This window comes from Mandrillus leucophaeus, unplaced genomic scaffold (genome assembly GCF_000951045.1).
Source record: "Mandrillus leucophaeus isolate KB7577 unplaced genomic scaffold, Mleu.le_1.0 Scaffold147, whole genome shotgun sequence".
Lineage (NCBI taxonomy): Eukaryota > Metazoa > Chordata > Mammalia > Primates > Cercopithecidae > Mandrillus > Mandrillus leucophaeus.
In genome coordinates this window covers 4,176,405-4,200,905 of record NW_012101443.1, presented here as the reverse complement: position 1 = coordinate 4,200,905, position 24,501 = coordinate 4,176,405, and the positions used below count along the sequence as shown (strand labels likewise).

General features: G+C 41.7%; 1 protein-coding gene across 2 annotated transcripts in view; it reads left to right on the top strand.

The window, feature by feature from the left end:
• The window catches only part of TNFSF11 (tumor necrosis factor (ligand) superfamily, member 11), a 46,266-nt gene extending 21,999 nt beyond the window's left edge, over positions 1 to 24,267 (top strand). For both annotated transcript variants that reach the window (XM_011974633.1, XM_011974632.1), the window contains 3 exons: positions 16,982 to 17,027; positions 17,113 to 17,211; positions 22,750 to 24,267. In XM_011974633.1, coding sequence (XP_011830023.1) covers positions 16,982 to 17,027; positions 17,113 to 17,211; positions 22,750 to 23,171 — 567 coding nt within the window. In that variant the 3' untranslated portion in view covers positions 23,172 to 24,267. The remainder of the gene's footprint in view (positions 1 to 16,981; positions 17,028 to 17,112; positions 17,212 to 22,749) is intronic.
• Positions 24,268 to 24,501: the final 234 nt, after the last annotated feature.

Sequence of the window (24,501 nt, the reverse complement as noted above, 5' to 3'; positions counted from 1 at the left end):
GCCCACTGTCCTTACATTATTTAATGTCGTTCTGAAGGTGCCAGCTAATGTAATTACACAAGAGAATGAAATAAGAAAATATATAGGGAGAAAAGAGGGCAGAATTTGCATGGGATATGATTATATACTTAGGAAAATTCAAAAGAAGCTGAATTGCTACAAGCAGAATAAAATAAATCAGTTTGTAAAAATTAATAAGTAATAATCACTAGCTGTCCTTATTTCAAATAACTAGAAGACATAAATGAAAGATTTCATTCATAATTTTTTAAATGCTCTAAAAATAAACGTAACAAGAAATGTACAAGGTTTACAGGAATAAAACTAGAAACCCCTACAGAGGCATTTAAAATACGATTGGATAATGTAAAGACATAACTACGCACAGTCATCATAATTTTTGCAGTATAACTTGGGCCAAGGATAGCAGACAAATCCATGGAAGAGAAAAAATGGCTTACTGTGTGTCTCTCTGTGTGTGAATGTATGTGTGTGTATAATTTAATATAATACAACATTACTTTAAATAAGTGAACATCTTCTGAATTCTTAAAAAACATATTGTTTATCCTTTTTTAAAAGTTATAGTAATTTCTCTTGTCCTAAGTAAAAATAAATCCCAGATTGAGAGAGTACTTGGTAGCCAATTGTTGTTCACTGGCAATAGTGTCCGTTAACACTTGGTGTGGCTTCAGTGAACTTTTCTACCACCTCCTCCCTCATCAGAACATCGTCCCGCTTCCTTTGAGATTTCCAAGTGACTCAGGCAGTATGAAAAGCAATTTATGTATAAAGGTGTTACTGAGCAATAATGGCTGAATTTTCACTAGTTTAGGATCCTTTTGGAGACATGATGCCTCATTCCAAATGAGTAACACTCATAATGAGAGATTCACTACTTGGCAAACCGTAAGGAGAAAATTGGTGGTCAGGCGCGAATAATCAGCTGCACTTATTAAGGGCACATAGTCTTAATTATACTGATAGGTTACTATGACTCATAGGATGAGTAGAACTGTATTTCATCAATTTCACATTTGCTTTTGTTTTGTGATAGGATCTTAGCCTTTTTGCATAGGTAATAATATCAGACACAGGTAATCCTTTTTAAAGAATTATAAATTAAAGCTGTTATACCAATGTGTGTTTGAAAGTAGAAGATGCCATTTCTTCCCCCAAGACAAGATGTTTAGGAAAGAGACGAGTCTTATTTATACCTTATCATTAGAATCAACCAATGTTCATTAAGTGCGTTTAATGTGCTCGGCACCTTGCCATGTCTTTCCCTGTATCCAAGGATTTACCCTTCCCTTGCTCTATTCAAATAATGATTTGTCAAATGTGTTGTCCTTCAATGAGGATTATCGGTTAATGTGACATTCTACGCATCTTGCCAAAATAATCAGATTTCTCATTTCTCTTGCCAATGCTAAAAATAGGATGGATGCATTAGGCATTCTTAAGTCAGTTTGTACCTTAGTTTTATTTCTAATACAGATATTGAGTGAACCCTTAAAACAAAATTACATGTGTGGCTGCAATCATTATTGAGAGATCAACCCCTCCAGTGGTAACAGATACCAGACATAAGCACAATATCACATTATATGTGTGCGAAAGTGGTGTTTACCCAGAATGTCTTTGGTCAGACTTGTAATGCTGTTTTTTTCCCCATTTTTGTTTGTGGCTGGGTTTTCTTGGCTTCCCCCAACCCCTTTAGCACAGAACTCTGAAAGCCTCTTACTGATCCAACCCTACCAACCACAATTTATAAAGTCTATCATAACAGTCTATGACAATAAAGAAAACACTAGTGCAAATATGGTGTCTGATTTATAAAGTGATTCTTGTTTCCAGTTTTGGCAGCCTCCCTGCTTCTGCCAGCCGGGGGGTGAGGAAGGAATGAGCTCAGATCCAAACGAGGACCCCCAGCATGGCAGAGAGGACACTCAGCCCATAGACCCCTGGCCAGACTGGGTGGAAAGCCAGCTGTGACTGCACTTGACTTTAGTGTGCTGGCTTGTTCATTTCACATTGGGTACCTGTTTGCAGATACCTTCCTGAAACTTACTTGCAGAGGTATTTGAAAGAATAATGTGCAGGAGAAAGGTCGATAAACAAATAGCACAAATCACTTTCTTCTCCAAAATGGGATGTTCAGTGCATTCAAGATTGTCCCCTGGGATGTGGGAAAGAAGCATAGGGACTTTCTGTATATGTATTTTTTAATATTAGCTTTTAAAAGCTGTGCTTTAGTAAATATTTTGTAATGTACAAATATACGGGCATGATTTTATTTAATATTTAAATAAATAAATATGTACGTTTGAGAGCATGAAAACTTCTTTCCCTGTTGGAGCTGCACAGTCAGCCGTTTTTAAAGATCATGGAGTGAAGCTGCAAGCTCCATCAGGACAAGGGCCACAGCCATTTCACACACATCTGAATACATCACTCTTAATTTATTCTCAGGAATGAATGGAGAAAAGCATGAACAAATGATCAATAACTTATTGAACTCTGTAAACTAATATTTTACATCAACCAACTCATAAAGCCATTCAGAAGGCTATAAGCCTGGTTCTCGTTTATACGATGCTGTCTTACCAGTCCTACAATTGATAATTGAGAATATGATAGCCTGAGGCAATAGTGCTTCAGTAGAACAATAACACAGGTTTATTTTTGCTAGAAGTTACCTCCAGCTGGCCCTCTCACATCAGTCACATTTTCATCAGGCTTCTTTGCCCTGCATAGCCTGCTATGTAGAGGGGGGCTTATAATGTGAACTAAAAACATGATTCTGGCTCCATATATGAGTTGAATTTTATAAAACTCTCTAACTTCCCTCCAGAATATGAAAAGCCAATGGTATTGTAATGACTGCCGATAAGTTATCTTGTTGTCATATCCTCTACCAACCATTTCCTGGACTGTAAGTCTTTGAGTCTCTAAAGACTTAACTGGAGAACAGAAAGTAAGACCAGGGAGCCATAATTATTAAACAGTTCATTTTTACCTGAAATTATTTTTTTATTCCCTGGGGATCAGGTACATATTTGGCTTCATCTTCAGAATTCATAATGTAGAATTCAGAATTCACAGTATCCTCCAATATTAAGATTAACGTACTCAAAGATTTGTAGCACTTTGATCCTCAGTGAAATACTCGCTGTTATTTGCTATAGTCTGAACTGGGTAGCAAAGAGACCCATCCATTCTGTGAACTAACTAAGAAGCTTTTTCTCTCTCTCATATAACAATCCAGACATGAGTCATCCAGGACCAGTAGGGATGCGCCTCTGTCCTCAACATGAACCTTCCATCTCTGTTTCCAAGTTGGCTTCTCCATTTGCTGTTATTTCTAGATAGGGGAAGGGTAAAAGAAAACTGAAGACAGTACCTGGGAGTAGAGACATCACTTCTAGTAGCGTCGTATCGGCTGGAAGTTACTCATAAACCACATCTTGCTGCAAGGGGGGCTGGACAAGGTAGTCTCTAACTGAACAGCCATTTGTCCACAAAGCTTGAGGAAGGGAGTTGCCTATAACTAATACGCAAAAAGGAGTGGAAGGAGATGAGGGGACAATGAGCAGTCTCTGATGTTCACTAAACCCCATTTAGGTAGGAAGGTGGACTCATTATATGAGCAAGAGTTAACTCTGAGAATACATAAGTCTACTAAAAATTTTAATGGTCAAGACTGTATTTCCAAAAGGTAAAAATACTTTGGGATTATTTCGATTGTGAGAGAGGGAGAAATTTGAAAGTGGATTCAACAGCATTCATCTTTTTGAGGAAGTTTTAAAGGTCTGTTTAGAGATTGCATCTGTGATTATTGAGTAAACCTGGATTGTCACCTGCACAGCTTTTGCTAGGTTTTGTAGATTAAAAAGAGCGTTAATTAAAAACTAGCAAGTTCATCAGTTAAGTGATTATGTTTTCTACATATGGGAAACAGATCCCCTTGAATTGCAATCTTCATTATTAAAGGAGCCCATTCTTATTTTAAGTTAAAGTAAATAAGAAATCAATTGAAATTTAGGTAGATTGTAACTGCTTGTGTAATTGTAATCATTGAAGTTGGTATAGGCCACTATTTCTCATTTGCCTATTAGTTAAAAAAAGAGGGGAGGGATTAAACCCCATTCATTGCCTCTTTGCCTTTGTATACAAGAGTATGTGTCTGAAGAAAGTTTCTCATAAACCCACAAGGGTACTTGGGTTTTGGAGCACTCATGTTCCCAAGTCAAGATGTTAGTCATAGTCATGTAGTGGTTTTCCAATAGGATTTCATCTCTGTTTGCCATAATAGTTTTGGAAACTGCAATTCAACCCCAATCACATTTAGCGTTTATAAAAACTGTCTTTATGGGAAAGCTGAAGTAAGACCACAGAGTTTTCCTACAAAACCAAGGCCATCTATTGCCTTTAGCTCAACAATAAGTTATTGGCTTTGTACTCAACTTCAGGGGAGACCCAGGGAAGAAGGTAGGAAGCAGGAGGGTTTGCAAGAGGAAAATAACGGGTGAGTGATGTCAGAGGTGGGCTTTTCTTTGTGCTACAAGTATCCCAGGATGGAAGAAAAGATATTCTGCATGGCATCTTCAAAGAAACGGAGCTGGAAGGACATGCCTGAAAGAGGAGCCTTCATTATGTGGCCTGGGATCTTGGGCTAACATTCCAGAAGTGGATGAAACTGAGGGTCCTTGGTTGGAGAGCATGACGACAAGGGATAGATTGGATTGTTCTACCAGCAGTGGCAGGAGAGGTACAGCCTGTGTAATTGAAGAGCGGGATGTGCCTTAGAGCAGTGTTTCCAAACCTGCTGGATCTTAAGATTCAGTTGGGGCCCTTGTTTTAAAAAGAGAAGAGAAAAGGCCTCCAGATCTATCAGTGGGGACTCTGATTTGGTAGTTCAGGGGTAGACTCTGTGATTTCTTCACAGCATCCTAGGAAGAGGAGAGAGGCACTGGTGGACAGGGAAGCCATGGTGAATGAAGTGACTGTATTTGAGAAGGAGGGTGAAGCCTGTGGTATAGAAGAGGTGGGTCCCGGAAATTGTCAAGAGCTGTCTGTTTCTGAGATAACCAGACAACAAACGCTTGCTCAAACCTTTACAAGTTCAGGGTGTGAGGAAGTTCCATTCTCACTTAGCTTCCGCATCACTAGGCTGCTACACCTGTCCTCGGTCTTTGCCCTTCAAGAACACTAGGTAGTGGCAGTGGTGGCGGTTGTGGTACCAGTAAAAATAATCATTATAATGATAAACCCGAAGGCTCATATGCATCAAAAAGTTTGAAGGCACTCAGAACTCTTCTTCTTAGTGCCCATGGCTGCTTCTTATTTCATCTAGTCTTTCATGGTGAATGACAATACCGTTATCTCCACCACCCCAAACTGGAAGTCAGAAGATGATCTTATCCTTTTACTCATCCACTCTTCACCTCTCCCGGCTCCTGTGCATTCTACCGATTTATAAAACCTTCAAGTATTGTCTCTACTCTGCTCACTGTGGTGGTCACGTGTACAGAGTTCATCATCCTCTCTTGCCTGGGTCCTTGCACCTGGCCACCCCGTCCTGGTCTCACTGCCGCTGGTCCATCCTTTCTATAGCCGAAGGACTTCTAAAATGCACATCTGAACAGGTCATTTCTTTTCCTGCTTAAAGCATCCTTCAGTAGATCGCTGTGGTTGTCGGGATGAAGTCTGAGCTGCTGAACGTTTAACAAAAAGTCTTCTGTATTCTGGAAAGCCTCGTTCCAGCCCCTGCCTCATCAGGCTCGTTATCTTGAGTGCTCCATGTCATCCCCTCCATCGCAACTTGTACTCCACGATCTCACCACACTATGGTGCTGAATTCTCCTGACCTAGCCGTACCCTTTCACCTCTCCGCCTCTCTGCTGTAATCAGCAAGTGCAGAGAGGGCAGAGGGCATGTCTGTCCTGCGAGCAGTGTCCTCAGAAACCCACAGGACGCCTGACTCTTAGCCTCCATCAGTAAACTTTGTTGAATGGATGAATAAATGAATGATGAGCCTTTGCGCATAGTCCTTTGTATGCCATTTCATGCCCTTCTTTGTGTAGTCAGTTTTGTAATTGTCTGTTAAAATCCAACTCAGGCATTACTTCCTGGAGAAGGAGCCCACAGATGCCCGCCCACCCACCTGTGGGGTTAGGTGGCCCTCCTGGACACACACAGGGCTTCTAGTAACAGCAGTAACCACACGGACCTGGGGTGGGCTGGTTCACTTGAATGTGAGCTTCCCAAGGACAGGGTCTGTGTGATGTTTCCTTTCTATATTTCCAGCCCCAGTGGCAAGCACATAGTTGGTGCTCAATGAAAGTTTAAAGAACAAGTTTAATGAACACGCGAGTGACCTGTGCGCACAGTGCACTTGGAGTGCTCAGGTGGCGAGTTATTTAATATTGCCAGAAGCTAGCCAGCCGTGTGATCACTCCACAGGATTCTTAAGGGGCTGGAGGTCACTCGCAAGCTCAGTGTTTTCCTGCTTCTTGGAGAGGAGAGCGCTTTTCCTCTTTGGAGCGTGAACACGTGAGGGACCTTGGGGTTGGGGGTGCATCTTCACTGGCAGCCTTGGCGCTTTGCCTCCTGGCCTCATGGATCTAAAGCAGCTGGCCTGGTACCTCTGACCCCCTTTGCGTCTCATTCTTAGAGAGAAGTCTGTGAGAGCAAAGTCTTTCCCAGAAGAGATGGGGCTTTATCAACGTAGAAAGCACTGCCAAGGTAGGGTGGCATTATTTTTCAAGTGGCACAGGAAAACAGAGACATGGTAAATAGCACAATTAGTCCAAGATGCCACACTGCAGCTACTCTGCCAAACTTTTAGATGACACTTTTCCAACAAGTAGTATAGTGTAAGACATTTGAAAATTGGACTCTTTATGGAGACTAATATTGCTGTCGTAAGACTACTTTATGAAAACCCAAGGGGACCTTTAGCTGTAGCAGAAGCTTCCTCATTTAAACCATGAAGGCTAAACAATAAAAACTAATTTTCTATTCCCAGCATACCCATCGCACTCCCAGGAAAAGCATCCGTCTGCTTTACGAAAACAAGGACACACTATTCTTTAGCCCTTTGGTAGGTAGAGGACATGAGCTGTTTGCAAAAACGTGTCTCTTCCAGTTAGTAGACTCCTTTTGGAAGAAATGATCCACCAGTGACTATATGTGGGGTTTGGGGAGGAGGCCAACTCACATATTGGTAAAGTGTTTCACTGAGGATTTTCATAGATGGGCATGGGATGGTGGCCGCTGATTCAGTAGGAGCTGGAGCATTAGGAGGCTGAGTGCAGTGGTAGTGGTGGTGTGGAGTGTGTAGAATTCATGCTGAGAAGACTTTGGCTTTGGGAGAATTTGATTAGTCAGTACTTTTTATATTAAAAATATAGAGTTTTATGGGTGTGAGTGTGTGGTTCTACATTTTTGATGTGGGTGTGTTTTTTCTTTTGGGTGTGTGTGGTTTTTATCCTCTCTGTGTTTTCTCTTCTTGTGTGTGTGTTGTGGGCCTGTGGCCCTCTTGTCCCTCTTGTTTTTTTCCCTGTCTCCGGGGAGGGTGAGGACCTGCGCTCTCACCTCCCGCAGTGCTCCTGTCCTCTCCCTTCCTGGTGTCGTATAGGGCTCTGCTCTAAGGAACCTAGACTGAGAAGGGCAACCCCCATGATCTTTTATAACATGTATTTAGGCAACAGAGAACTCAATGAATCCTGCTCTTAAAATTCCTTGCTTTGGGTGTTTTTGCACTATGGACTCTTCATAAGGAACCTGTGGTCACCAGCTCCATCCAGGTGCATATACGTGTTCCCCCAGATCCTGTGGATTACAAGGTCAGTGTGAGCTTTAGGGGAGGGAGGAAAGCAAGAGGCTGAGGCAGCGATACTAAAGCCTATCTCATTAGCTATTGCACAACACCTGGCGGCTACTCTTTCTGTGCCTTGTTAGCCAAGAATGCCATGGAGATAAGAGCTTTGCAATTAAGGATGAGATGTTGATGAAACACTGGCTAAGGCGTCTTTCCAAGGGAGCAGTGTGTGCAAAAGTCTGCATGTACAGGAGGGTGGGGTTCTTGCAGGTGGAACTAACAGTAATTTCATGTGGCTGGAACCTATGGCATCCCAGAGCACCCTTCCAGGTGGTGAGGTTTGGGGATATAGGGGAGGAATAGTAGGGGGTTTGGGAGTGGTAACCAGACTAAGTGAAAAATTAATGTTTTTCTCTACACTCTCATAACCCGTCTGACACCAACTCTGTGGAGTTTGCCCTCACATGAAGCAGTTCTCCAACTCTTCAGACACTAACTGGGTGTTCTGCAATTCAATTATGACACTAACTCTTGGGAGGTAACACAGCCCCAACAGGTTAAAGGCTCAGCCCCACAAGACTGCCCCACTTCAGATGCCAGTCACAAGTGCCAGGTTGTTGCCTGTATTTCGGACCAGCCAGCTACAAATTGGAGGTTCCCATGACCTCCTACTCAGGTTTGGTAGTATTCGTGAATGGCTCACAGAACTCAGGAAAGCACTTGACTTACTATGACTGGGTTATTATAAAGGATACAATCAGGATCCACCCAATGGAAGAGATGCTTAGGGCCAGGTATGGGGATGGGGAGGGTCATGGAGCATCCATGCCTCTCAGGGCATGCCACTCCTTCAACACCTGGACATGTTCACCTGCTAGGAAGGCAGTGGTACCCTGGCTGAAGCCCATTGTTGAGAGGTTTTATAGAGGCTTCGTTACATAGACATAATTTATTGAATCATTGGCCATTGGTGGTTAACGTCAACCAGGAGGTCAGGAAGTCAAAGGGTGTGATATGATTTGGCTCTGTGTCTCCACCCACATCTTACCTCAAATTGTAATTCCTATAATCCCCACGTGTCAAGGGCAGGACCAGGTAGAGGTAATTGGATCACGGGGGGGCGGGTGGTTCCCCCATGCTCTTCTCATGGTAGTGAGTCTCATGAGATCTAATGGCTTTCTAAGCATCTGGCATTTCCCCTGCTTGCACTCACTCTGTCCTACCACCCTGTGATGAAGGTATCTGCTTCTCCTTTGTCTGCTTCTCCTTTGCCTTCCACCATGACTGTAGGTTTCCTGAGGCTTCCCCAGCCATGCGGAACTGTGAGTCAATTAAACCTCGTTCCTTTATAAATTACCCAGTCTCGGCCAGTTCTTTATAGCAGTGTGAAAACAGACTAATACAGGCTAGGACTGAAAGGTCCGATCTTCTGATCACATGACTGGTCCCTCCGGAAATCAGAACCCATTCTCCAAGGGTCACATCATTAGCATAAACTAAGGTAAGGTTGGAAGGGGCTGATTATGAATAACAAAGGATGCTTCTATGACACCTGTCATGCAGGAAATTCCAAAGGCTTCAGGACCTCTGTGCCAGGAACCTGGGATGAAGACAAATTGCATATTTCTTATTATATTACAATATTACACAGGCCGAGTTATGTAGGGCCTTCTAAGCCCTGGTAAGGAACGTGGACTTGTACCTGAAGTCTGGAAGCAGCCCCTGGAGGATTTTAAGAAGGGATGTATCCTTTAGGATGCACTCTCTAACCGCAGTGGATCAGCTTGAGGAGGGCAGGAGACAGGAAGAGGGGGTAGGAAGCTATTATGGTAGTCCTAATGAGAGGTGATGAAAACTTGAAGGAAGGCGGTGGTACCCAGGTTGGAGAGGAGGGAATGGATTTCCTAGCTCTTTACAAGGTGGAAATCTGCAGGACTTCTCTGCAGGAATTGGAAACTGGCTATTCATTTTCAGAAATAACCCATGTGTGGCATTCATGTGCTAACTCGGCTGATGAATGCACTATTCTTGTAACTAGGTTGGAGAAGAATTACATGAAGGGTATCATTAAGATGTTAAAATGAATGCATTACATATGTTAACAAGTGTATGAACCCTGTATTATATCTGGCAAACGGGGTGTTAAATCCTTGTTCAACCAGCCAGATGTCTCTGCAGCTGCTGCTGGTATTGCAGAGGGAGGCAGCCACCTGAGACCCCAGCTATGAGCTGGTGCCAGTGATTTCCAAAGCATCTGGCTGTACAAATTCCTTCTTCTATGCTCTGATTGACAGGTACCACATGGATCACACAATTCACATCACAACGCACAGGTGAGATTTTCAGTCTGATAAGCTCAGACTCCAGCAACGTCATTGACCTTTTCAGAATATCTTTGCAGCTGAGAATGTTCTCAGTTGGAGCTGAAATCTATTTATATTATTATTATTATTATTATTATTATTATTTTTGAGATGGAGTCTCACTCTATTGCCCAGGCTGGAGTGCAGCGGTGTGATCTCAGCTCACTGCAACCTCTGCCTCCTGGGCTCAAGCGATCTCAAGCCTCAGCCTCCCGAGTAGCTGGGATTACTGGCGCCTGCCACCATGCCCAGCTAATTTAAAAAATATTTTTAGTAGAGATGAGGCTTTGCTGTTTTGGCCAGGCTGGTCTCGAACTCCTGGCCTGAGGTTGATCCTCCTGCCTTGGCCTCCCAAAGTGCTCGGATTACAGGTGTGAGCCCCTCCTCCAGGCCTATTTATATTATTTTGTAAGTTGGAAAAAAAAAAAACAAAAAAAAAAAACTGTAATCAAACAATCTTAAAAACAATTTAATAACATTCTCTCCTGAATTGGAATGTTATCAAAGTCTTGTTTAGGGCAGTTATTCAGTTGAATTTACAAAGAGGGGCAGGCATATCCTTTGCTGTAAATGTTTAAATTGCCTGGAGCAAAATTCCCATAACTACTTAAAGGAGCTGAAAATACTTGTGTTTATATTTATTCTTATACAGTACCATCTCTCCTAAGTGGCCCTAGTCTGTTGAGATTGAGCCAGCTCTGAGACATCTCCCTCCTCCTTAAGTTTGGCAAATATCCTAAAACGTTTGAAAAGATGTTTAAAAGATCTGAAGGAAGCTGATCTCAATGGACCAGAGACAAAGTCTGCACAGTCAGGCTCCTGGGAATTGCACTTCTTGGATGCTGAGTTCAGGAGAGGCAGTACTAGAGACCACAGTTACACAATCACATTGATCTTTTGTGTACTTTGTTTCCTGGAGAAGAAATTGTGTAATCCCAGCATTTTTTTATGAGTCAAATAAAAGTTGAAATTAAAAAAAAAAATCACATTGGTTGTTTTCCTGTCTGTTTAAATGTACTCTGACAGCAAAGATGAAAAGTTAATGCAGTCTAAATAGAAAAATACCACAATGAGAAGATTTTTAAAAAATATTGTGAAATGTCCTCATCTCTATTGTTTTTAGACATTGGGGTTTCAAATCTGCAAAGACTGACTGCGGCGATGTCCCAGGCTTGTCAATGTGGGACAATGTCCACTAGGTGGCAGTATGTCAGAAGGTTTGTTTTATCCTTGAATGGGCAGAGATTTCTTTGGTTGCTCTCTCTGGTAGGTTTTTTTTTTTTTTTTTTTTTTTTTGTCTTGTTTTGAAGGGTTAAGTAAAGCTATCATAATTCACTTGTTTAAAATTGCTCTTATCTAAAAATGCATAAATTCGTTGCAAGGCCTACTTGTTACAGGGTGACCATGAATAAGTTTATTCATTCCTGTGAATTTTCTTGGTAACTTATTGTAAGTAATGATCCTAATTGTCATGGTTGCTTATAGAAACCATGGGGCAATTCTTTCTGCCCTTTGCATGTAACAGATGATGAATATGCTGTATCCTGAGAAGGTAGATCACAAATCCTCCTAGGGAGCTGGACATGGTGCTCATTAGCCAAGAGAAGAACTTAGGGGTGCCCTTTGCCCAGCTTCCTCAGCCTGGGAACTGTTTCTGGCTTCTGCTCCAGGCTGTTTGTTGCTGAAGTTACCTGCACTTCTCTACACAAATCTACAGGCATTCTGATGGCGTGGGTAACATGTGGTTGTGTTGGATGTTTATTCAGAGTGTTAACTAACTGGTTTTTGTTAATTTACAGCTGGCTTAAAATAAGATAAAACATACATACATTTTTTAAAAGATCTCTTTCATGTGAATAATTTGTTCAGAAGAAAGGAGTCAGGATGTTCTTTTGTAGTGTTTTCCCAAAATTAGATTATCAGAACTTTCTGAATTCAAAGAAACCGGCAGTGCCGTCTGAATGATAAGATTTTGGAATAAAGAACTATAGAAATTTTAAAACACTCTAATTAATCTGACAGATGTAGAGGACTAATGTGGATGAAAAGAAATGTAAATGCAAAGCTTAGAAAATAAATGGGATTGTCAATTGGGGTGAAGTTTTGGGTTCTTAAGAAGGACTCCCATAATCCTGAAAATGGAAAATATTAGGGGGCCATCAAAAGGTCTGTGCTTGGCATGTGTGTAGCAAATTCTCTGATCTTTGAGAAGATGGCAACACGGAATGGCTCCTGCTCTGTGGAGTGGACTCGAGAGGGTCCTGTTTGGAGATGCAATGTCCCTTATCCACGTCCTGCAGGTCTTAGTCTTGGGGGTTCATCAGCCATAAACCTGGGTTGGCCAGTTCTGAGCCAGTTGTTTTCTGAAGCCCCTGGAAATTCTGAGATCATATTTTCTGATGTCCCGGCTCCTTTTTGTCAGGTCCGAGGATCCCCCGATGCCAGTCAAGGTGAGCCACCTTTTCAGAGTTACTGCTTCAGGGAGGGAATCGCGCTAAGGATTCCTGGGCAGACTAGTGGTGTTTTGTCCCAGCTTTCATGAGTGTGTTTTATGATGATACCTTGTAAAAGGATATGGGTGTATAGATCCAGAGACCAAAGTCAAGTCTCAGCTTTATTAGGTGAAGCCTTATTGTCTCTCTGCCTCTATTTCTTAGTCTGAAAAGTGAGGTTAGTAGTAGTTATGGTTTTCCAGCCTCTGATTCTAATAAAAATAAAATATGGTAACAAGGAAAATACTTTGCTGTCTACAAATGTAAGAGGTTATTAAGTTTTCAATATGTGGAATATATATGCAAGTCATGAGACTACAGTAAACCCTTAACTGAGATGTCACCAAACGACTATTCGTGGGAACACTTAATTAGTAACAACGTTTCTCAGCACCTGCTACATCTTAGTATCATCTGGGAGCATCTTTAAAAAACTACCAAGTCACTGTCAGACTAATTGGGTTCGTTATCCTGGCTGAGGTTGGGGTCAGGGTATGGGTATCTTCTAAACTGCCTAGGTGTTTCTGGAATGCATCAAGTACTACCTACAAAACCTCAGTTACAATCTCAAGGCCAGCAGACACCCTAAAAGTGTAGTCTTAGAAGAATGTTATTTTTTATGATTGACATATGTGCACATAAATAACAATGGTTTTAGAGCTCAAAAAGCTGGGGTGCAGATACAGACACTGGGAATACTTTCTTTGTACCTTGAGGTTATAGACACGTCATGTGCTCTCTTTTTGACTCTGAAACTTACCTATAAGGTTTCTGAGGGAAATTGCAATCCTTCAACACCCAAAAGATATAAAATGAGAGCATCATTACCTCATGAGTCTCTAGCTAGAGTTTTAATTCATCCTGGATCATGAAGCCTTTTTTTCTTTTCTTTTCTTTTTTTTTTTTTAAAGCAGATATTGAAAGTGCATCTGAGAGGTGCTGCTGGTTACTGAATTTTCTTGAAACAAAATGGATCTGTAGCAACTCTGACCTAGAAGTTTCTGATTAAATGGGAAAGAAAAGTTCATTCCCGGGTAGAAGAGGACAAACTTTCCCTGTCCCTTGAATCTGTGGCTTGAATCTGCTGCTGCTTTGGCCTGGGTCTCAAGCTTCCAGAAAATCTCCAGTCTGTGCCTCTGTGACTCTTTTAGGATGTGAAAGGGATTGTCATTCTTAAATGAGGCCCCAGGCCAGCAATGTCAGCTCACTGGTGCTGAATGCAAATTCTCAGGCCCCACCCCAAATCTACTGGATCACAAACTCGGGCTGGTCCCAGCAGCCTGTTTTAACATGCCCTCCAGGAAGTGGTGGTGCAATGCGTACATGCTCAAGTTTGAGGACCACTGAGCTAGGACAAAGACGCTTTTCTTGTTTTTCTTTTTCTTTCTTTTCTTTTCTTTTTTTTTTATAGACTAGGTGTTGCTCTGTCACCCAGGCTGGAGTACAGTGGCACATCCTCCTGGGCTCAAGCAATCCTCCTGCCTCAGCCCCCTGATGAGCACAGGTGCATGTCGCCACACCCAGCTAATTTTTAAAAATTGATTTTTATAAAGATGGGGTCTCCATATGTTGCCCAGGCTGGTCGCAAACTCCTAGGCTCAAGCGATCCTCACACCTCGACCTCTCAAAGTAGGATTACAGGCATGAGCCATCATGCCTGGCCTGGCTTTCTTGATTATAGGTGTGTTTGTATAGAAAAAATCACAGAACAGGTATTTGTAGATATATGCCAGACTTAGTTCTGCTTCATTCTCCCCTTCCCTGTCTCTCCTCTGATGGAAAGGCACATCAGAGCTAGAGGGAAAATGAGGGGTAGCGTTAAATCTCAGAATTACTCTGTCACCAAGGTTTCTCTTCCAATCTGTAAGAGCCAGTAATCGAGTAAAGATATATTGTGTATATATAACCATATAAAGATATACACAATGTTTAAAGATACGCTGTATATCCAGCTCTGCTGGCACCAAAGTGAAGAAGAGATGAGCAGAGGAAGGTCTATTCCCTAAGGCCACCCATCCACCTGCGTGACAAGAGCTGGGTAGAAAGAAGAAACCGCTATTAAGGCACGTCCCTGTTGCACGTCAGATCCCTCCACACACTTCGACACTTCCATAGCACTTGCACCTGCCGCAACAAGAAAATGCCCGGAAGCCACTAAACAAGTGGCAGCGTTGGAAGGATAAGGGGCCCAATGGCTGGGAACTGCAGTTGGGAGAAAGACAGCACAATTATACTCACATTTGCAGCAGGTAGTAGAGCACCATGAGCAGCTTACTAATGAGATTTTCCTATAGCCTTAAGGGAGAAAATAAAAACCTGCAGAAAGAAAGAAAAAAAAAAAGATACACTGTGTATCTATAAGTCTGTCGTGAAGGCAGGGGAGACAAAACCAGGAAATTCCAGAAATTGGGCACCATTGAGGTCTTGAGGAAATCTTGGAAAACTGGAGGTCGACATGAGTGGGGAAGAAAACGAGGCCTGGTAAGGGCCACTCAACCCAAAAGGGGCCACCGTGTGCCTAAATACCCGCCCCACACACGGCGCTCCCAGAGCTGTGCAGTGCAGTGCCTGGGTCTAAGCAAAAGCAGAAGGTGGCTTTGGGTGAGTCCTAGGGTTTCTTTTGAAGAGTCAGCCACACTGTGACTTTAGAACTTCAGAACAGATCAGTGAAGACAGCTGTGCTGTCTCCTCCGATGGTCATTAGAAACAATGTGGATTCTTGTCTCTCTCTCAGACGTTTGGAAGCAGAAAGAAGAATAAATGTTATCTTATCTCCAGAATCCTTCCAGCTAATAACAATGGAAATTATGTTATTGCCTCTATCTATCTATCTATCTATCTATCTATCTATCTATCTATCTATCTATCTATCTGTCTATCTATCTGTCTATCTATCTATCTATCTGTCTATCTATCTGTCTATCCATCCTCTATCTCAAAGCACTCGTCTCTAGACAGTTAAAGAACTTAAGCTGCATGGCCTGTCTTTCAGACATCGTGGGGAGAATGGTTAGCATGAATAGTTATTCCAGTAATAGGGGAAATTAGGAATCTCTCTGGAGTGTTTTGGTTTTTTTTTTTTCAGTATCCATATAATAGATATCTCTTTTGTTTTTTGTTTTTGTTTTGAGATGGAGTCTCACTCTGTCACCCAGGCTGGATTACAGTGGTGCGCTTTCAGCTCACTACAACCTCCCCCCGCCCCACCTCCCGGTTCAAGCAATTCCCCTGCCTCAGCCTCCTGAGTAGCTGGGATTATAGGCACCCACTATCACACCTGGCTAATTTTTGTATTTTTAGTAGAGACGGGGTTCCACCATGTTGGCCCAGCTGATCTTGAACGCCTGACCTCAAGTGGTCTGCCCACACCAGTCTCCCAAAGTGCTGGGATGATAGATATATAATAGACATCTAAATTTACCAGGCACTATGCTAAGTGCCTACACACATTATCTCCTTTAGTCTTCACAAGCACCCTGTGATGGGGTGCTGTTAATATCCTCCGTTTATGCAGGGACTTGAACCAAGGCGAAAGCCTGAGCTTTTCATCCCCTCTACCTTACTCTTGCCCTAAGATGTGACATTTTAATGTCAGCTAATGGCTCGATACAGGTGGTCATGTGGTTACCTATTTCATCTTTTATTCTCAGGATTCAAATTGAGATATGCAATTACCTATACTCTTTATGTTTTTTCTTTTTTCTGGCTTGTGCTTCTAACCCTCTATTTGTGGCAATATTTTAAGTTAATTATTGGTACTCTAAAGGCTCTTAGACTTCCATATAGTGCTTTAAGTACACTGTAACTTTAAAGTAAAAAATTAACCACTGGGAGCTAAGCATCATTCTCTTTCCTGTGGGCTGACTTTTAGTATTATAACAGAAATTCACTAATGAAATAGACATAAAAAGAGCCTTCCAGAAGATTTAAGAGGGTCATATATTCTGTGTAATTGTTATTTTCTTAGTTAACTTCATCTCCATTTGTGTACCTGCTGCAGATTTTTAATTATGTTTAATTATGCAATGGTTTATAATCTACATCATCTTTTATTTCCTCTTACTGCCCAAAGTATTTTGTTTGAAGTTGGGTATGGTCTCAAACATGTCAACACCAATTCTTTGGGGTGAACTGCTGTTGATAGCCACCTGGTACACATAGGAATTTCACTGCCAATGCTATTATGGCACCTTTGGAAGGAAAAGAGGGTGAATTTGTTGCATATATAACAGCCCTGAATTCTTATTGCTTTACAGAAAGAATGATTTTACAAATAAAATTACTTTTCCTTTTTATTTCAGGAATTACAACATATCGTTGGATCACAGCACATGAGAGCGGAGAAAGGTAAGCATGGATCCATATGTATGTATGAAATGCCACAGGGTCACTACTCTTTCGGCTATAATAATACGGTTTCTCTCATCTCCAGCGATGGTGGATGGTTCATGGTTAGATCTGGCCAAGAGGAGCAAGCTTGAAGCTCAGCCTTTTGCTCATCTCACTATTAATGCCACCGACATCCCAACTGGTAAGCTCCATTTGCATCCAGCCTGAAAAATATTTTAAGAGTCATTTATCAGCCCATTTCAATACTGAAACCTGTTTTTAGTCTGTCACTGAATTTTTGAGAGCCCTTACTTCAAAGCCAAAGGAAAGACCATTCATCCTCAGGTGATGACTCACATCCCAGAAACCGTGATTCTCAAAAATGTCAGAATGGACATCATCACCCCATTCATTTTCAGATCATCAGAATGGATGCTTATTTTAAGTGTCTGTCAGCTGAGAGCCTGTAACCTGGAAGGACCATCCTTTGTTATGCTCATCTGTACTTTCCCAAGCTAAAGTTGACACAGCCCTGCTGCTGACCTCAGAGGTGAATGAATTCATCAGGTAGTCACATACTCAGCTATCTCCTGCAGACGTCCAGGGAGGACACTTTAGATCCCTGTTAAGTTCCTTAAGAGACAATAACCCTCTAGAAAATGAGATCTCCTCCCCTTTCTCCAAGAGCTTATCATTTTCTCTGAGTAAATGTTTAGCTCAATGGACTAGAGACCTGATTATCTTGAAAATGAGGAAACCTGGAGCGCTCTGCCTACAGCTACCCTAATACACCAGTTATTCCATCATACAACCCCCACTGGTTACTTCGCCATGGGCTAGATAGCTATCAAAAAGATAACAAAGAACATTATGATAGAGTGACGATTGAACATTCTTGTTATCATCATGCCACTAATGGAACACTTGAAGATCTTAAAGGGAGATCTTGAAATGTCCTCGCTGGCACTCTGCAGGAGATGGCTGAGTCTGTGACTACCCGATGAACTCTTCCACCTGTCAATCAGGCATTTTCTCTTCCTCGTTACCTCTCGTCCTTACTGCAATCCTGCAAGGTAGGGATTATCACGCAGATTTTGCAGACAGGGAAACCGAATGATACATAGCTTGTCATTTGTTCCCAGTTCATGATGATGGTAGGATTAGAAGTTGAATTCCCGTCCCGTGGATTGCTAAGTCCGTGCTTTCCATGCTTTCTATTATCACATAAGCAGGCCACAAGGTATTTGTGGTCAGTTGGCTTGGCCAGAGGGAAAGAATTCAAAGCCCTTATGTTTCTCTTTTCCTGTGAGAAGTAGATTCATGTAACGTCTAATAACAGGGGTGCTAAAATCTGACTGCCTGGGTTTGAGGCTCCATTGTACTGGCTCTGTGACCTTGTACAATTCATTGGAATCACTTACGCTTCAGCTTCATCACGTCTGAAATGGGGATAATGATGGCATCTGCCTCAAGGGGTAGCTATGAAGATGAAATGAGGTAGAGTCCTAACATTCTTGTGTGGACGAACAGCCAAGTAAGCACTTGTGAGTGTGACTTGTTATTTTCGAGTTTAATTAAGTAATTATACATACTCCACCTTTTTCCTGCAAATAATTTAAGGCAAGTCTTTCTTGGAGTTAAAGAAAGAAAGTTCAAGTTTTGCTGAATTATTTGGAAAACTTTATTACGGCATGGATAAGGGAGGGCTTTTTCCTGACCAAAGACACAGACGGGAGAAACCAATTCTTTGGCTTTTAGAGGATTTTCCAAATGACCTCTCCTGTCCCAGACACTTGTTTCATAAACAGTGTTTTCTCTCTGTGTGTCTATGCATGTCTTGTGATGGAGTTACACTAATTTTCTCCGAGTGGAAAACTGTTTTGCATGTTAGCAAAGGCAATCAAATAAATATGGATGCATATGTATTAATTTCTCTGAGTGGAAAACTATTTTGCATGTTAGCAAAGGCAATCCGATTAATACGAATGCATCAGCTGTGTGTGCTATTAATGTATTATCTTGTATCTTTTCAGTTCCCTTTAAATGGCATATGATAAATATTGCATTAGACTGTGTGCCAAAGTCTGTTTGGCAATAGCAAGCGTGTTTTAGTTATCGAACTCTCTCTGCAGGCACCTAGCATCAAATCATTGCCAAAAACACAAGGCAAAACTCCTGGTTATTTTCTGACAGTTACTGAGTTTGTGACTGAGTGAAATGAGTTAGTGTATACTTCTGTTTAAGAAAATAGAATCTGTGGCTCTGGCTGGACCCACAATTCCTTGAGTCCATTTATTACCCAGTTTTGGCCAGTACTGGAAGTTTCAGAGGAAGTGGCTTTAAATTTGCATGTTCATTTTGGGGCTCTGTTTTATACTTATTTACACAAGTAAAATCAGAATCTGCTCTGCCTTATATGGACTGATACCACTTGCATTTTCAAAATGTCTTAGATGAAAATGCGTTGGGAAGTAGTTCATGAGGTCAGAATACATGGCTTTCTTTAGGAGGATACTCAGGCTAAATATTTGCAGAGACCTCTCCTGCAGCACTTAGCAGGAGGGACTGAAGTGTAGGGCAGGGGAGGCTGGGAAAGCTGGCAGGCTGGAGTCAGAGGTTGTCAGTGTGCCTCAGTGATGAAAATCCAGGTTTCCATGCGAGCCCGCCATGTGATCACTGCATACTTTTCTCATGTGTTTTCCTGGCGTTGTCTGTTTCTCAGTCCTCTCTTCACACTGACTGGCTCTGGTCCTTTTCACCCATACGTGCCATGCATATTCCATTCTTTGCTCAGTTTCCCTCACTGACAATACCCTCCCTTTTCTCAGCCCATCCAAGTCTGACCCAAGGCCCCACTGTCCTCTGGCTTCTCTGTCCCCTTCCTGAGCTGAACTCTCCTGCTTGCCATGAATTTCTGCAGCTTTCACTTGGCCGTTGCTTATAACTGAATGTCAGCCATGTGCTATGCAGCATGCAGAAGTGAAAACGCATATTTTATATGCTTATTTTCTATTTTCTCTACTATTAGTGGTAAGTGTCATTAGGGTACAGTTGGTTGATATAATTCTTAATTATGGACGGAGTGACTGTCCCTAGAAAGCACTACATACATATTGTGTGACTGATCAAAAGCATGAACCAGTGAATGTATGAGTAAGTCAGTGCACAAAAATAGAGAGATGTTTAGTAGAAAATAAGGGCACTTCTTCCACATGACTTACCTAACAATGGGAGTGGTAATCGGTCAAGGTTCCTATCTTCTCCCACCTCTCTATTTCATATTCTTTCCTTGCCTTCCTAGGCCATGTCTTGCTCTAACGCTAGCTGATTCAACCCATTGAGAGGGTAGACTGCTCTTCTGTTAAGAGATAACTATAAGAAAAAATCACTGATTGAACAATGAATTGACTATAAGAGTGGGATAAGAATGAGGGCAGCATGGGATAACTTGAGATGGGAAGCATCTTGAATTTCATGGGTTTTGTCAATGGATTCCAGGAATTGCTTTTACTAGTGTTCATGAGGGGCATGATGATCATGCTCACTCACTTGGGACCAGATGATGGTATTTGTATCTGGGGTGCTTTAATCTGGGATGACCTGAAATAAGACCTCCAATGAAAAAGAAGGGTGTTTATTGTGGTGAGCCCAGGAGGCAAGAGGGCCTGTAATGACCCCGCTCCAGATAGGTTGTGGAGTTCAGGAAATACCCTGTTTCTGGACAGACAGATTGGAACCATTGAATTCTTGGTCTTCTCATGATGGGTTGCCCCACCATCGGATGGCCCTTGCTGCAATTTTTCTCCCAAGTGTTGAAAGAACTACCTATTTGGTTCCTGCAGCCTAGTTTTGAGACTCCCAGATCATATCCCAGGCTCCCAGTTCTTTAGAGATAAAATAGGAGAACATTCTCTAACTTGTGGGTCTCTAGAGAAGGATGTAGATGTTCAAGGTCCCCCAAACCAGACTAGGCTGGGAAGGTAACTAGTGTGTGTTTCCTTTTTTTCGTTTGTTTTGTTTGTTTGTTTGTTTTTTGAGACAGAGTCTTGCTCTGTCTCCCAGGCTGGAGTGCCGTAGTGCGATCTCGGCTCACTGCAACCTCTACCTCCTGGATTCAAGTAATTCTCTTGCCTCAGCCTCCCTAGTAGCTGGGATTACAGATGCCCGCCACCACACCCAGCTAATTTTTTGTATTTTTAGTAGAGATGGGGTTTCACCATGTTGACCAGGCTGGTCTTGAACTCCTGACCTCGTGATCCACCTGCCTCGGCCTCCCGAAGTGCTGGGATTAGAGGCGTGAGCCACCGTGCCCAGCCATGTGTTTCTTTTTCTCTATGAGGCTCTCGTAAGGATTCACTCTAACCAGAGAGTTGTCAGTTTTGATGGATCTCTGGAATCCACTGTAAGTCTTCATCTCTGGGGGCTGATTTATCTCCCTCAGCATCTCAGGTACTAAGTTGTGGGTGGGTGTGACAGGCAGTGATGAACTTCTCGTGGCTGCAGGAACTCTCTCAACTCCAGTCTGAGACTTAACTCTGTTTCGTTTTGCTGATTTCAAACTGTTGACCACCTTAGTTTAGTATAAGTATTTACAAAATCCTCTGGAGCAAAAATGTATTTTTGTACTTTCCACAGTATTACAACTTTCCCACTGTTAGTTACCAGCTTTTCCAGTTGAATAATACTGTCCACATCAATACAAATGTTTGATTAGTTGGGTTTACCATAGAGGTATTGCCAGTTTTTAATGACCCAGGAAATACACCAAGGAAAATACACCAAGGACCCGAAATATGAAAAGCATTGGATACACTGCTGGTTTAGAAGGTTCTTTAGAAATGTTTTACTGCACAGAAGCTGTAGCAAGAGGACCAGGCGCCACCTCATTTCAGGGGTGAGTAGGGTTAAATGAGAATTCTGGTCAGTCAGGAGAAGCTTTACAGACCTTTGGTCAGAAGGATTGTGTGAAGTTGTTAAGCTAGGGAGTGCAATGCTAAGAATATGTTCTTTTTGAGCTTCTCTGGGGTTAGCTTTTTAGTTGTGCAAGCCAAGGAGGGAGACATTTGGGCTACTGGAGGTGAAGAAAATAGATTATGAGAATTGAGTTTAGATGTCTGACCTTTCAGCCAAAGTTACTGTGACCCAGTTTTTCATCTCCTACTTTCCCTCTTCATGAATTAGAAGAGAAGGTTGAGACTTGTGACATATGGAAATTGTCTTCCTATCCTAGTTTCTTGCTTTCCTGTCTCAGTTGCGTTTGGCGAATCTTTCTCTTCAACCTGGAATGACCTTTCTGCTCTCGTCTGTGTGGCTGAATCCCATTTCTCTTAAGTTCTCAGACTTAGCAGCAACTCCACAAAGGCATTCTTTACCCTTCTGGGTGGAAAGTTGTTCTTGTCTCTCCCTCCTTTGAGCTCCCATAGGAGTTACTGAACCTTGCCTATTGGTACTTATGCCTTACTTCTGATGTGAACACATATCGTACTTACCCCGGTGCACTATAGGCGCCTTGAGAGCAGGAAAAATGGGTTTTCGTTTTCGTACCCTCTACCATGCCTAACAGAAGCACCAAGTACATCTGAATGTATTCCCCCCTTCTAGAAAGGAAATCCCAAGAAGTTATTCTCCCTTTGGAATAATGACTGCTATGCTATTTTTTCTCCCTAACCTCATAGAATTGTGAAGACGTCCTTCTCTTTTAAGGACTGACTTTTAAATCATATGCCTCTCTTCTCCACAGGTTCCCATAAAGTGAGTCTGTCCTCTTGGTACCATGATCGGGGTTGGGCCAAGATCTCCAACATGACTTTTAGCAATGGAAAACTAATAGTTAATCAGGATGGCTTTTATTACCTGTATGCCAACATTTGCTTTCGACATCATGAAACTTCGGGAGATCTAGCTACAGAGTATCTTCAGCTAATGGTGTACGTCACTAAAACCAGCATCAAAATCCCAAGTTCTCATACCCTGATGAAAGGAGGAAGCACCAAATATTGGTCAGGGAATTCTGAATTCCATTTTTATTCTATAAACGTTGGTGGATTTTTTAAGTTACGGTCTGGGGAGGAAATCAGCGTCGAGGTCTCCAACCCCTCCCTACTGGATCCGGATCAGGATGCAACGTACTTTGGGGCTTTTAAAGTTCGCGATATAGATTGAGCCCCAGTTTTTGGAGTGTTATGTATTTCCTGGATGTTCGGAAACATTTTTTTAAACAAGCCAAGAAAGATGTATATAGGTGTGTGAGACTACTAAGAGGCATGGCCCCGGCGGTTCAAGACTCAGTATCCATGCTCTTGACCTTGTAGAGAACACGCATATTTACAGCCAGTGGGAGATGTTAGACTCATGGTGTGTTACACAATGGTTTTTAAATTTTGTAATGAATTCCTAGAATTAAACCAGATTGGAGCAATTACGGATTGACCTTATGAGAAACTGCATGTGGGCTACGGGAGGGGTTAGTCCCCGGTCATGTGCCCCCACGCAGCTGAAATGGAGAGGGTGCCGTCTAGCACAATTGAAGGAGCATCTGAAGGGGTAAATTCTTTTGAATTGTTACATCATGCTGGAACCTGCAAAAAATACTTTTTCTAATGAGGAGAGAAAATATATGTATTTTTATATAATATCTAAAGTTATATTTCAGATGTAATGTTTTCTTTGCAAAGTATTGTAAATTATATTTGTGCTATAGTATTTGATTCAAAATATTTAAAAATGTCTTGCTGTTGACATATTTAATGTTTTAAATGTACAGACATATTTAACTGGTGCACTTTGTAAATCCCCTGGGGAAAACTTGCAGCTAAGGAGGGAAAAAAAAAAATGTTGTTTCCTAATATCAAATGCAGTATATTTCTTCATTCCTTTTAAGTTAATAGATTTTTCAGACTTGTCAAGCCTGTGCAAAAAAATTAAAATGGATGCCTTGAATAATAAGCAGGATGTTGGCCACCAGGTGCCTTTCAAATTTAGAAACTGATTGACTTTAGAAAGCTGACATTGCCAAAAAGGATACATAATGGGCTACTGAAATCTGTCAAGAGTATTTATGTAATTGTTGAACAGGTGTTTTTCTACAAGTGCTGCAAATTGTACATTTGTTGTTTTTTCAAAATAGAAAAGTTATTAGTGGTTTATCAGCAAAAAATCCAATTTTAACTTAGTAAATGTTATTTTATACTGTACAATAAAAACATTGCCTTTGAATGTTAATTTTTTGGTACAAAAATAAATGTATATGAAAACCTGCCTTGTGATTTTGTACTTCTCCTTCATGTCTCTTTTGCTGTGTGATCCTATTATTTTCAATATAGTAATGTGGCTTCTATCTCTTTCCAAAGGTTACGGGGAGAAATGCAGATTTAATTAAAAATTAGAAGCAGATTCAATTAAATTAATGATCCTTGGAATTTGAAAAGTAATTTGCAAGGAATTTGTATGCAAGGATATACCCAGATAGACAATGGAGGCTTCTTCACTCAAA